Genomic DNA, 13,367 nt, shown 5'->3' with positions numbered 1-13,367 from the left:
TTGGTCCCCCATGACTGCACACCTAACCCTTGCTGTCATCCAAAGCCAGATTCTGACAAAGAAAAAAAAAAAGTCACAGTCTGGCTAGCAGGATGCATATGCTGTAAGCCTTCGCTTAAGCATTAAAGTAGCAAATCGCAACGATGGTGTCGGTGAAAGGACCCCAGCTATTCTCGTGGCCACAGTAGGGCTCCTTGTTCTGGCTGTTGTAGTCGTAGTCATTGTACGAGAACTCGATGCTGCAGCCAGAGGTACCAGCGGGGGGGGTTCCAGCACCCAGTGACATTAATGGACGAGCTAAGGCCAGAGTCCTCAAAGAGGCAATTGCTGCAGGTGCCGTCTTTGTCGGTGCAGGCAGTTGGGCCGATGTCGTCACCACCTTTGATACTCGCTTTCATGTTCGACGTGAAGTAACCAAACCCGCCCTCTCCTGCGCCCCCATCGCCACCGGGGTCGGGGAGCGTCTCGCCTGTACATTCGAGAGCGATCTGCGTGTTGCCAGACTTGTCACTTGGATCGCGCTTCGTAAGGACGTCGGCACCAAGAGGGGTGGCTGAAACAAGGGCCAGGCTCGCCAAGGCAGACAAGATGAATGTGGCCCTCATATTGGGAAAAATTGGTGGTCAAGAGTTGCTCTGAAGGAAGTATTGCAGAGAAATGATTGATTGAGTTGATGGATGCTGTTTCCCTTGCGGTCGTAGAGCCTCTCTTATACCCGGAGAGAGGCCTATCCCGCCCCCAATCCTTCAAGCATCGTAACTACGTCAATGAATGCATATCCATCCTCACTGTCCATATGCCAATGAGGCCGAGGCTGAATGGACGAAGACTGCGCATGATCATTTTCGCCGGAAACTCCATACTTCGGGGTATTCAGATTGTTCTCCACCGCTTTAGCGCCTGTAGACGGGATACCTGAGTGTCGTCAGACTGGTCTGCGCCCGATATGGCCCCCAAAGACAAAGCTACTCCGACCAATCATGCCATATTATGTGGAGTTCGAATTATATCATGCATCATCTTTAGTGAACCCCAGCTTATTCCAGATGGGCCGATTCATTGATGCTCGAGGTTGGCATAAAGCCGAGGTAGCTCGGGGGGACTTGCTTCAGTTTATCACCAACCTGGGGTCTCTCAGACCTACAAGCACAGAATACGGTTATTGACATACCAATTGGGCGGTCTACTTTCAAAATTTGCTCCGTCGCCTCGGAACGTAGTAAAGGGGGGAAAAGGTTGGGAAGATAGCCGTGTACTGTTCGCCCTGATTCAGGGCCGGCTTCGATATCGGCCCACAGCTGACTCAGAAACCGTATGATGATCTACGGAGTATACCTATCCCCCTTTTGGGCTGCAAAGGTGTTGAGTGTCCTTCAAGAACCTGGGGCAGAAAGGAGGCCCGGGGTTTCCCATAGTGCTGGGTCTATCTTCTACAGATCTCATTGGTGGTGCTCGTTCCTGGCGCTGTAGTTTGCCACAGTGTGCTTGGCAAAGGTGAACATCATGGAGGGACGCGAAGTGGAGACCATTTACGATGCGGGTCAGACAGGAGTATGGAAAATTGTGCCCAAAGATAAAATCGACGGAGTCCACACGTCAAGACTCACTACGAAAAGCGTGCGAGGTCCAGTACAGGCGACCTGCATTTCAAGATATGACGGGAATTTTGTCAAGTTTCCACACCCCATTAGGGTATCTCTTGGGGGTCGAACAAGGTAAACAGCGGAGATGGGGTTGATCCGAAACTACTTATGCATCAGAACCTGGGGTTTGCATAACTCCTGCAGGGTACCTTGAAACCTCTCAGTGTGGGGCCACAACGACGATCCCACGTGCATATCATCTCCAGGAGCCGAGATGCTCCGGTTGCCGATTGAGCATCCCCTGTGTAAAGTCTCGCTTCATCGCTTCTAAAGCTTCGTGATTCAGGGGGGATACGCTGCGAGTTTACTCAACAAACTTGCTCCCAGGCTTGCAAACCCGCGTCTTTCAGGTCCAGGTCGACATTGGTAGAAGGCCTGGTCCATTTGGACGATCAGTGCCTCAGGTATGTGGAGCCCAACTCTCCTGGGGACCCAGCCTCCTACGATATCAATCATATTAGCGGCTGATCTTTACGCTGTTGTATACTTAATATAGAGTGTGACGCGTTGCCCTGAGGTCTCGATGTCATCGCTGACTCGGAACAGCCTGATCGTAGTCATAGAAGCTCTTGGCGAACGTTTTCGACCCCTTCTTATCCATAGTAATGGAAATAGAAGATACTGATCGCTCAGAACTGTCTCGTGTCTGCGTGTATTTGGAACGGTCGTGTGTAGTAAGTTGATGGTATGAAGCAACTGGCATCCCGACTTCAAAACAGTTCCAATACTTCCTTGGCTTCACGACTCACGAATTGAGTCCCTTTGGGCTTTCCCTGGCATTTATTCCGTCGGTTCCAGATAAGTTGCCTAGTTTGGTTAAGCATACTACTAGAAGCCCTTTGCTTGTTCCACTGGTCGCTGACTACGCTCGAACGTGCTGGCCCCGGGGATCCTGTTGGACACCTAACAGTCATCCTAGCCTTCCCGCCCCTTTTGCCAAGATTGCCAAGATATCTCAGCAAGAAAACCTTGGAACAGTCTACCATGCTGACGTTAGACGACCAAGCTAACTAACTAACTAGTGCTCTGTTCCTTGGCGGGTTCCAGTTGAGCGGACCCAATATTAGACAGGAATTTCTTGGGTTCCGCTCAAGTGTATACCCGTCATTGGCTCAGGTCATAATCTGACAGGTTGTCATTGGGCTCAGCCGCTTTCCCAAGGTACGAATGATGGCCTAATTGATTGTTAGTTCAACTCGGTAAGGTTTTTGGAGATAATGTCAAGATTTACATTGTCGTCGCGGAGATATCTATTTCATAGCAAAAGGCTTGTCTACAGCATGGGTCGAAATCAGATTCACCACTTCACACTTAAGAAATCTTTCGCGAACCCTCTTCTGAAGCACACTAACCAATTATGGTTAAGCTACCCCTGCTCCGTAGTTCTTGATAGTTTTCCAGTACACTTGTAAATTACGATATAAATATAGCTTCCGTATTAGACTTGTATAGTCTGTACGTGTCTACATAGAACAAATTTTCTGCAAATCAGCCAAACAGATGGTGAGTCTGCCTGGTCAATCTGGCTCCTTCCCTCCTTCTCTTAGCCACTCATCCCCACTTTCACAGAAGTGACCACTGTTGACGAGCGTGTATAGAGATACTATTTGGTGGGGTGAACACTTTCGGTGCTTTTGTGTAACAATGCTGGCCTTCTGGTTGGAAACCAGGACTCTCGCACAGGCGACACTATGCTAATTCTGGATCCGTTAGAACAAGGACGATGACTGCTGACTCGTATTATAATGAAAATACTTTCCAGCCCTCCTATGATCTGGATGCCTCAGACCAATATTCGCAATATGCCCCCACTCCAGGATACCCCGGTCGTACACCTATGTCAAGATATGAGCTTAGCCCTTCGCCCGGCTACACCCAGAACGATCTCGGAGAGTTGTGCCAATACCACCCGAAAAATCCTAGAATACTCCAGCTCTCCGAGTGGGACGATGAAATTCCAAGTGGCGAGCTCCCAGCAAGCTACATCCGGTACACGATAGAGTGGAAGGTCATGGTGAATAAGCGCATTATATCTCAGAACACGGAGGAGGATATAGCCCTGACTCCAAGTGCTTACTGGTCTACGACCCTGAGGCGTAAGTTAGAAAAGTTGCTAGAAGGGAAAGCCTTTCGTAAAGGTAGGGTAAGGTCGGATGACACATCCATTGTTGTGTCAGTAAATAATCTCTTCCAACGCAACCTGACGAGGCGATTCGATAATCTCGACATCGATTGGGCGGGTGTGGAAAACAAGTTGCTTATGTTGGCCGAGCTGTTTCGTCGAGGTAAGAAACTGAGGCTAAGTATTACCTTCAAATATGTTGAGGACGATCACTGTACCATGCACGTGACTTGACAATATGGGGAGTTCCTGGGAGCTTCATGTCCCTCACAAAGCTGCGGCCGTGAAAAAATGCTTTTGGTAAGAAGAAGTGTATCACGCTATAGTATCTGATCTTGATAGTAGCAATTACAAAGTGAAGTTTTGGGAGACAGCCGCTTCAGGTGATAGGGATAAAGCGCATCTGATCTGGGAATTGTGGCTGATCACTGTATTGTGGGCCAGCTGAATGTGAAGTCTGGATCGGGTCGATCCGTTCCCAGGAACGCACCAGTCCTACTCCACAAGGAACCATGACTGACAGCTACATCCAGGAAGCGGTATGGGTTCGCTAAAAGGCGCAGATTTTCCTGGCTAAGCGATTGGGAGTCACATGATGTTGAGATTAAAAAGTGCCCCTCTTTCAGCTTGTGGGAATCGGGCGAGAAGCCTCACAATGAATCACACACGAGGCTCATTATTTCATCATGACATCGATTTCATTTAGTGGCAACAACCGTGCGCTTCAGATTGGAGAGAATCGTGGCTCGATCAACGCTGAAATTTACCTGCCTCCAGGTAAGACAGAAACGCCGACGAAGATGGAGATAGCCTAACAGCCGTTGCGCTTTTAGAGCGACCAGAAACTCCGCCAAACCCTTTATCAACGGTCCCGTTCGCGCGCGATCCGGACTTTGTCAGTCGTTCTACACTGCTTCATCAAATACGGGAGAAAAGCTCCGTGCCAGGGTCGAAAATAGCATTGGTCGGGCTTGGCGGTGTCGGGTAAGTGTCGTGCGAATAGTGTTTGGCTAACTGCTCACAAATTGAAGAAAATCACAGCTTGCCATTGAATACTCGTATCAGATCCGGTCCGAATCACCAGCGACGTGGATTTTCTGGGTCCACGCAAGTAACGAGGGCCGGTTCGAGCAAAGTTTTCGGGATATCGCAGACCGGCTTAAGATTCCGGGGGTCGCCTGGATCCTAATATCAATATATTCAAACTGGTCGAAAACTGGCTCGGAGATGAGAAGAAAGGGCAATGGATCTGTATCCTTGATAATGCGGACGACAACAAGTTCCTTTGTTCGCTTCCCGCGGCGGGGAAGGGAGTTTCAATTAACGAGCCACCAAACGCCTTAACGAAACCCCTTGTAGAATACATTCCTAGATGCCGGAATGGATCTATAATCGTCACAAGTCGAAGCAGAGAGGCTGCGCTCAAGATGGTCAAGCATAAGGACCTCATTGAAGTTAACCCAATGGCAAAGTCTGAGGCACTTGAACTCCTTCAGAAGACGCTTGATCAACCCGAGGAAAGCCAAGAGAGCCAGCAGTTAGTGGAAGAACTCGAATTTATGCCGCTTGCAATAGCACAAGCCGCGGGCTACATTCGAAACAGGGCACCTCGCTATTCAGTATCACAATACCTCCGAGATTTCCAGAAGAGTGATAGCGAAGCGATAAAGCTTCTCAAAAGAGAGGCAGGTCACTTTGACCGGGATTGGGAAGCAAAGAACTCAATATTACTGACTTGGCAAATATCATTCGACTATATTCGCCACGAAAAGCCATCCGCAGCGGAATTACTTTCCCTTATGAGTTTTTTCGATCGACAAGGGATACCGGAGAACGTTATCCGCCGCCAGCCACCCAGTAGCTGTACCTCAAGGACAGAGCTTTTCGACGACTCTAGCGACGGGGAAATATCTGAATCCGACGGAGGAACGGAATTTGAAGATGATGTCGCAATTTTACGGAATTACTCTTTCATCTCTGTTAGCGAGAATGGCGCTTCCTTTGCTATGCACAGACTAGTGCAACTGACTACGCGCGCATGGCTGAATTCTCATGGAGAGACAGAACGATGGAAGGAAAAATTCATCGGCAATATGTACGAAGAGTTCCCGACGGGTCGATATGAAAATTGGGGGAAATGCCGGTCTCTCTATCCTCACGTGCGATCAGCGATGTCACAACGGCCAGAGTCACGAGAGTGTCTATTGAGATGGGCCACGCTACTTTATAGAGGCGCATGGTTTGCGTCAGAGAGCGGCTATACTAGGGATGTGAGGGATATGGCATCGAAAGCGCATAAGTATAGAGTCAAAATGCTTGGCGCAGAGGATGAAGAGGTCCTTGCGAGTACTTTGATGTTGGCTGAAGCCTATTCACTAGAGGGCCAATGGGAGAAGGCGGAACAGCTCGAGGTGCAGGTCATGGAGACTCGTAAGACGAAGCTCGGCGTGGACCATCCCGACACGCTCACAAGTATGGCCAACCTGGCATCGACGTATCGGAACCAGGGTCTATGGAAGGAGGCGGAACAACTCGAGATGCAGGTCATAGAGACTCGCAAGATAAAGCTCGGTATGGACCATCCCTCTACGCTCACGAGTATGGCCAACCTGGCATCGACGTATTGGAACCAGGGCCGATGGGAAGAGGCAGAACAACTCGAGGTACAGGCTATGGAGACTCGCAAGATGAAGCTCGGTGTGGACCATCCTGACACGCTCACGAGTATGGCCAACCTGGCATCGACGTATTGGAACCAGGGCCGATGGGAGGAGGCAGAACAACTCGAGGTACAGGTCATGGAGACTCGCAAGATGAAGCTCGGCGTGGACCATCCTGACACACTAACGAGTATGGCCAACCTGGCATCGACGTATTGGAACCAGGGCCGATGGAAGGAGGCAGAACAGATCTTTGTGCAGGTCATGGAGACTCGTAAGATGAAGATCGGCGTGGACCATCCCTCTACGCTCACGAGTATGGCCAATCTCGCTTTCACGTGGAAATCTTTAGGGTGTAATACCCAAGCCCTTGAGTTACTACGAGATTGCCTGGCCAAGCAGAAGCAAATACTTGGGCTTAATCATTACGACACCATATCCAGTTCTCAAACTTTGCTGGAATGGGAAACAGAGATGTTGGAGACTGCTAGGTAGATGAGCAAGATATTTAAATACACTCTCTGTCCTTCGAAGTTGACATAGTTCCGTGCTGTGATTTTATAAACTAATTTAATGATGAGCTTGCTTTATTATTCTAGCTGGCGCAAAGACACCAGCAGCCGTATTCCCAGTTGGGGTATTTCGAGTAATCTATTTAACTATTTATCACGTGGATTTGTGTTTCAATACGATTCAAATCATTAAATAGGCATAATCTAAGGATATCTTAGCGTGTTTCAGAATTGAGTTCGAGAAAGAATCTCTGTGTGCAAGTGATGAATCTGATTTCGAACCATCCTGTAACGATGATAAGTATATAGAGACGTGTAGCGGCCTCGTGGCCTGAGGCATGAACGCGGTCCTTGGCGCAATTGAGAGCCGGAATTGCACAGCGCGTCTAGATAAGGATTTCAACACTCCTCGTAGATGGGAAACCTAGGTGCGCAAATCAGCCTGATCAACCTGAGCGGGTGATCCATCTTCTAATGCCCTCCAGGAGCTGCGTGCTTGACGTGCCGTCAGAAATCCCGTCGATGCGATCGAGCGCGACCGGCCTGTAAGCGCTGCATCGGCAAGGGGCTTGAATGCTTGGGCTATCCGGACAAGTTTCGCTTCTGTGGAGTTGCCAGTCGAGGAAAGTGGAAGAACAGGGTTCAGCCGGTTGACCCAGACGAACCACCAGCTACTTTAGAGACCAGTATCCCTGCCTCAAGCGAATCGCGTCCGCCGGAAGCCACTTCTTCAGCTCCGCGTCCGCCGGATGGAAATGAAGCCATTCTCGCGTCAAAAGAGGCAAAGCGGCTGCTTTCTCATTGTAAGATCTTCGTCTCTAAGCCAGCCTGACCCGCCCAGCTCACACGCGTAGATGATAAAATAATCTGCCCCCACCAGATTGCGCAATTTGTCGATGATGGCGAAAATCCATACAGGCTTTACGTTCTCCCATTGGCGCGCAAGCAAAAAGGACTCTTATGCGCCGTTCTGGCGCTATCTGCTTGTCATTTGGGCCATTTGATCTCCGACTCAAGCTTGCGTGAATCCGTCTCCCTCAGCTATCGGGCCAAGGCTATTGCTGAACTCGGGGTATCAATTGGCAGAGTTGGGACGGAAGCATTTACAGAGAATGACCGCGATGCAGTCTTTGCGACCATCCAGATTCTACTTCTTCATGATGTGTGTGGTTCTACGGCTGCTTCATAGCCACTTATACTAATAAGGGTAGATTTGCGAGTCGGGTATTTCGTCACACGGTGCTCATATTTCGGGCGCCATGTCCATTTGCTCTCAGCTGATGTTAGATCAACGGCTGACTGTTTCGGATGAACGGACAGTATTCTTTCTTGGAAATCTTGTATGGTAAGTTGAAATCCTCTCTAAGATTGTGTTGGTGCCATGATTGATTAGCAATAGGTTGGATATTGTTCGAGCTTTTTCAGCTCCTCAGAGACTATGCTTCCCACAACAGCTTCGCCATAAAATCCTTTCTCTATGTGACCTGCGATTTGAAGCGGTGAATGGCTGTCCGCGAGCTTTAGTTCTTATTATTGGAAACGTCCTGAACAGTGCGAAGAAGCATTTGGCCGGAGACTCCCCCGCAGAAGAATACGCCTACAACCTGAAGTCACTCCTTGACAAGCTTTATCAGTGGGATGGTTCAAGATCCGTTTATCCTGATACTAATCCCCTCTGGCTATCGGTCGCCGAATCATTTCGCCATGCGTGTATTCTTCGGACTCGGCGGCTTCTCGATATCAAAGAACCCCCCCGATGAGCCTCATATCCAAGCATCTGTATGCGCCATCCTAGACGCTGTTGCAAATGTTCCCGGATCCAGTCCCCTGGTTGAACTCCTGGTCCTTCCTCTGTTTATGTCGGGAGCGGACTGCCTCTCCCGCCATTCTCAGCATTACATCCAACTCCGCTTCTCCGATATCAAAGTCAGATCTGAAATGGTTGGAGGCATCACGGCCCCGCAAGTTCTTCTTGACAAGGTATGGGAGGCGCGGGAACAACAAGCAGATCACGAACGAGAGAACATCCCTTGGATGCAGTTTGTAAGTCATACCTTATTCACTCTGGCCTATCTTACGCTGAGAAGCTTGATAGACACAGCGAGCAGACTCGGCTCATCACGATGACTATCTCATCATATGAATTATGCTTCCAAGAACCATGTCGGGTCAAGTGTTGACCAAACCCTCGAATTCAAATGGCTCAAGCTATCATTCTTCCGCCAGTGCTGCCTCCACGACTCCCAACTCATCGCCCTCGCGCATCCAGAATTTGACCACCTGCAGCCCAACAGACTCCAGCAACTCAGTCCATCTTTGACGGGTGCGCTCTAACCCTGCGCAAAACATCATAACGGAAAGATCAGTCATACAAGGGAGCGACCGGGCATTGGTATCAGGCAATATGTACTCCTCCATGATGATCTTCGAGAACCCTCTCTTCATCGCCGGCTTCAGATTCTTGAATATTATCGCCGCCTGTTCATCGGACCAATCATGCAGGACATTCTTGAAATAGTACACCCGAGCTCCTGTCATCCAAATTAGCATGATATCCCATTTACCTATACCTACCGCAGCAGTCTTACCTGAAATAGGCTGCGCTTCCGCAAAAAAGTCATGCACAACTGTCTCAATCTCGAAAGTCTCCAGCTCGGGCCCGTTTACCTCTTCTATCACCCGCGACAGGTCTTCCAATATGAGCCTGCCCGTTGCATGTGGGAATCGTGTCTTAAACCCCATCAAGTCATGCCCCCGTCCGGCTCCGATATCCACTATAAGAGGTGTCTGAGAAGAGAGAGCCGGATGCGTCAATATTCGTTCTTCCACAGGAAACCAATCGCCCCAGTGCGGCCGACCCGCCCTTTGGGCCCCCATGAAGCTGTTGAATCGTGCGAACGCGGCTGGATTCTGACTCAGCCACGTGAAGCCGTCGGTTTTCACATCGTATGTGTGCTGTATCACCGTGGCCATCGGGTCATCTGGATTACGGTAGTTCGTTTTCTGGAGATACTCGGGGACTTTGTTCAATGCAGGGAGCATTTCTATGAACCTTGTCGAGCAGGCTTGTCAATCGTGACCATTAGTGAGGCCCAGAAGGCACAATGACATACATGGACTCGATAGTTGCCACAGGGCCTTGCTTCGTCATTTCTTTCGATAGGCTTGTGGGTAAATATTCACGCGGTGCGGTCTGTTTCGCAAACCCGTTGGCAACTACTAGCCGTAAAATGCGCTCTGGTTTTTAGATATTGTGAGTGCAGCTCAAACATTCTTGCGTGCCATCGAGATAGAGTCATGTGGATTTACCAACGAGAAGAGGATCGGCTGGCTTTGCTGCGACCAGCTCAGACAGGGTTACGGGCGATGTTGCGTTCGCTAGAACTTCGAATAAGTTCATATCATGAGCCGCTTTGACGGCTGTCAATATCGTTGGCTACTCATCTTAAGCATTCTGTTCCCTCGAACTTTTACATAATACAAGACTCACAGAATAGGCCAACTTGAGAACAGCATCTTTCGGCCGCTCTAGCGTGCGTGCAAGCTGTTCCGCCTTTTCTTGGGCGTCGATTCTGGCGTCGTCGTTTCCGGTGGACAAGTATAGATCGACGGTCGCTTGAGTCTCCTTCAAGAGATTCCGAACCTGCTCGATGTCCATGATGTCAGGGCAAGAATAAGGTGAGAAAGATAGTGCGGCGCTGGTAGATTCGGCTGAAATGCGAAGAGAAGTAGTTTAGACTACTTATAGCCAAGGGGGCCTGATCCCGGGGCCCGACTGGGCCCAGTCAGGCAAGCACTTGCATATTTAAGTTCCCTTCCCCCCAGCGGAAACTTATCCGCGTTGTCCATGTACCACCTTGCCAACCCCTCGATTCCATGTGCTGAACGCCCTCTCGCCGTTGTGAAACGATGCCGGGCCATCGGCTTTTGTATTGATGTTCAACGACCGGTGAACGGTCCGGCCAGATATGTTAATCGAATTAGACAATAATTGATACTGCTGCGCTCTGTTCAATACCTAAGGACTTAACAGGATAAGAATAAGACTGCATAACTAGAGAGGCGGAGAGTAAGACTTAAAGATGGTCGTCGACACAAGCCGTCTCGGTCTTCTTGCGAGTATAGGTCTGCCGCACTAGATCACCTTCATGTTTGCAAACCTCCCACTGCCCGATACCATATTTATCCGAAGCCCGCTTCACACCTCTCCCACCGCCGCCAATAATCAAGTTTCCAGGTCGGTAACTCGTGTCCACCTGCATACGATGAATGGCACAGATATGGATCTGTGCGTTGTCAGGGATATCGCGAGGCTCTCCACATGGCAAAGGCCACCGGATCGGCTTCCACGACCCATCACTCTGAAGATCCATTCGGCGAAAAGGTAGATATTCCATGAGACGCCACGCGAGCGTAGAAAACACAGAGAGCCCGCCGCGGTAAGTGAGACAATCATGCACGATTCCGTGATCCATGGTCTTTTTCAACGTGTCGTGGAAGGGGTCATCGCGGCAGAGCTCGCCAGGGGGCGTTGTAGCTCCGTTCATGCCAGGCTGCTCTGTCAGGCCCAGGTTTTCGAGCGTGGGATCTTCGTAGCAGTTGAAGCGTTTCAGCTTCTCGGGATCAAAATCGAGACCAGCATGCTGTGCTTCTCGAATCATCCAAACGAGGGGGATGTGACTCAGGGGCCATTTATCCTCGGGATTGAGCTTCCAGCCTCCGCCGACATCACCGTGCTGGCCGGGAAACCAGACCTCGGCGATATCCTGCTCTTCCTCATCTTCGTCGGGCCCTGGGGCTCGCAAGAGAGGGATCTGAAGCGAGGTCCCGGAGACGGCACTTTTGAGAGAGCGCTGGTCGGTCACGAGGCCATTGGGATGTGGGCCGTTAATACTCGGTCGGCGTGGAGACGGCGAGTATGCACGATAGCGCTCCTCAAAGTTGCTTTGGTGTGAGCCCCGGCGAGATTTACGCGTGGATTCGTCTTAGGTGCCGCTTTCCGCGGTAGGTAGCACAATCTGAGGAACATTCACATTGTCGTGCTTCTGGTCCTTTTCTTGATCCTGCTCGTCACCGCCAACGCCGGGGATGAGATTCTTCAGCTTTCGGGCAGTGCGCAATTGGTGTCGGGGGGGAGCCTCTGAGATGAGATCTTGTCTAAACTTCGCGCGACGCTCGTCAATGGAAACTGCATGTCGGATGACGCGGGCCGTGCTGTGCGCTGTGTAGGGAAACTTATTTCTTTCCATCCAAGCATTCTCAAACATAGGCACACTGTTGACCGTATCAAACAGGCCCATGAACTTGACCCGACTGACCGGTCGGCTGAAAGTCTCCCGAAACGCCTTCATAAACTGGAACAGCTTGTGCTTCTCCACATGGTCGTGATCTGTGGAGTCCTTCCGCTGCTGCCACTTGGCAAACGTCTTCCACGCAAAGCGAACCAGCTCTTCGTTGCCGGGCTGCAGCAGGCCAATAAAATCCAGCATCTCCGCCAAGAACCTAGCGGTGTAAGACCCTCGGCTGAATCCGAAGAAGTAGATGTCGTCCCCCGGCGCATAGTACCGCATCAGGAACTTGTATCCCCCTAACACATGCTCATCAAACGACGAACCCAGGGCGGCATCCTTGGCCTTCTTGTACGAGGATCTGATTCGCTCGATGCGACCCTTGCTCCCAAGCGAGTGCGATGTCACGTATGTCCCGATCCCGGGCTGGTAGTAATGGTACTGGTAACCCTGGGACCTATCTAGCATCTGAGACCGTTAGCGATTGTACGCTATCACGGGCGCAGTAGAATGAGCAAAGTGGCTTACGCGATAGATCTTCACGATATTCGTATCAGAGGCATCTCCCGCGAATTTGTTCCCAGTGCCATCGAAACACAGCACAAACTGCTTGGGCGGCGGGTACGGGCCGAAGGCCGGCTTGTCGAGGTTCTCCATGAGGGCCTAACGATTGACGCATGATGGAAACCACGGCTCGTATTTATGTCATCGAACCATCGATGCTACTACAGCGAACAAAGCCCACAGGGGGCTGTGGCTGGCGCGGTATGGAGGCAAGTGGGTGCCTTGGATGACCAAATCACAAACGGTAGAGCCAACACGCTTCATCGTCCGTCAAAGTCCTTGGCTTGCAGATCTCGAGGGTCGAGCCTGTGGGCTTTACCCGTAGGAGCTTACCACTGCCAGAATCTGCAGGCCATGGTTGGGTCGTGGTTGGTGGGGTATCCTGCACCTTCAACGCGCTTTTCCTCTTTGATACAAGTTCCGGGAGCCAAGCGGTGCGGATCGCGATGAACCGGAGCCCCCTGTCGCTCTAAAATGGATCTGGCGAACATGTTCGTCTCAGGACCGCGCTGACTTTTCATTGGTCTCCGTCTTCTTGTCTCTCGGGGCCCGGGGTTCAGGCTCAGGATTGCGCTGAT

At 50.6% G+C, this 13,367-nt stretch overlaps 6 protein-coding genes across 6 annotated transcripts; 3 read left to right on the top strand and 3 right to left on the bottom strand.

Moving 5' to 3' along the window:
- Positions 1-218: 218 nt before the first annotated feature.
- On the bottom strand, positions 219-605 carry N7468_002293 (uncharacterized protein; the record flags this gene model as incomplete). Its single annotated transcript, XM_058471590.1, has 1 exon — positions 219-605. The coding sequence occupies one exon, from the start codon at positions 603-605 to the stop codon at positions 219-221; it is 387 nt and encodes a 128-aa protein (XP_058334731.1).
- A 2,761-nt stretch (positions 606-3,366) lies between these two features.
- On the top strand, positions 3,367-3,999 carry N7468_002292 (uncharacterized protein; the record flags this gene model as incomplete). Its single annotated transcript, XM_058471589.1, has 1 exon — positions 3,367-3,999. The coding sequence occupies one exon, from the start codon at positions 3,367-3,369 to the stop codon at positions 3,997-3,999; it is 633 nt and encodes a 210-aa protein (XP_058334730.1).
- A 452-nt stretch (positions 4,000-4,451) lies between these two features.
- Positions 4,452-6,920, top strand: N7468_002291 (uncharacterized protein; the record flags this gene model as incomplete). Its single annotated transcript, XM_058471588.1, has 4 exons — positions 4,452-4,542; positions 4,599-4,749; positions 4,797-4,876; positions 4,930-6,920. 4 exons carry the CDS (start codon positions 4,452-4,454, stop codon positions 6,918-6,920), a joined length of 2,313 nt encoding a protein of 770 aa, XP_058334729.1.
- A 432-nt stretch (positions 6,921-7,352) lies between these two features.
- On the top strand, positions 7,353-9,080 carry N7468_002290 (Zn(II)2Cys6 transcription factor; the record flags this gene model as incomplete). The annotated part of the gene is made up of 7 exons (XM_058471587.1): positions 7,353-7,365; positions 7,423-7,740; positions 7,792-8,099; positions 8,149-8,282; positions 8,337-8,622; positions 8,684-8,980; positions 9,033-9,080. The coding sequence occupies 7 exons, from the start codon at positions 7,353-7,355 to the stop codon at positions 9,078-9,080; spliced, it is 1,404 nt and encodes a 467-aa protein (XP_058334728.1).
- A 68-nt stretch (positions 9,081-9,148) lies between these two features.
- On the bottom strand, positions 9,149-10,595 carry N7468_002289 (Plant methyltransferase dimerization; the record flags this gene model as incomplete). Its single annotated transcript, XM_058471586.1, has 5 exons — positions 9,149-9,468; positions 9,526-9,989; positions 10,051-10,174; positions 10,247-10,373; positions 10,428-10,595. 5 exons carry the CDS (start codon positions 10,593-10,595, stop codon positions 9,149-9,151), a joined length of 1,203 nt encoding a protein of 400 aa, XP_058334727.1.
- A 418-nt stretch (positions 10,596-11,013) lies between these two features.
- Positions 11,014-12,882, bottom strand: N7468_002288 (T6SS phospholipase effector Tle1-like catalytic domain-containing protein; the record flags this gene model as incomplete). Its single annotated transcript, XM_058471585.1, has 3 exons — positions 11,014-11,871; positions 11,971-12,693; positions 12,754-12,882. 3 exons carry the CDS (start codon positions 12,880-12,882, stop codon positions 11,014-11,016), a joined length of 1,710 nt encoding a protein of 569 aa, XP_058334726.1.
- Between the last annotated feature and the right edge of the window lie 485 nt (positions 12,883-13,367).

Source organism: Penicillium chermesinum (assembly GCF_028974085.1).
Source record: "Penicillium chermesinum strain IBT 19713 chromosome Unknown utg000002l:1.0-5270490.0:1.0-5274688.0, whole genome shotgun sequence".
In the NCBI taxonomy this organism is placed as follows: domain Eukaryota; kingdom Fungi; phylum Ascomycota; class Eurotiomycetes; order Eurotiales; family Aspergillaceae; genus Penicillium; species Penicillium chermesinum.
This window is presented reverse-complemented; position numbering and strand designations above follow the sequence as displayed.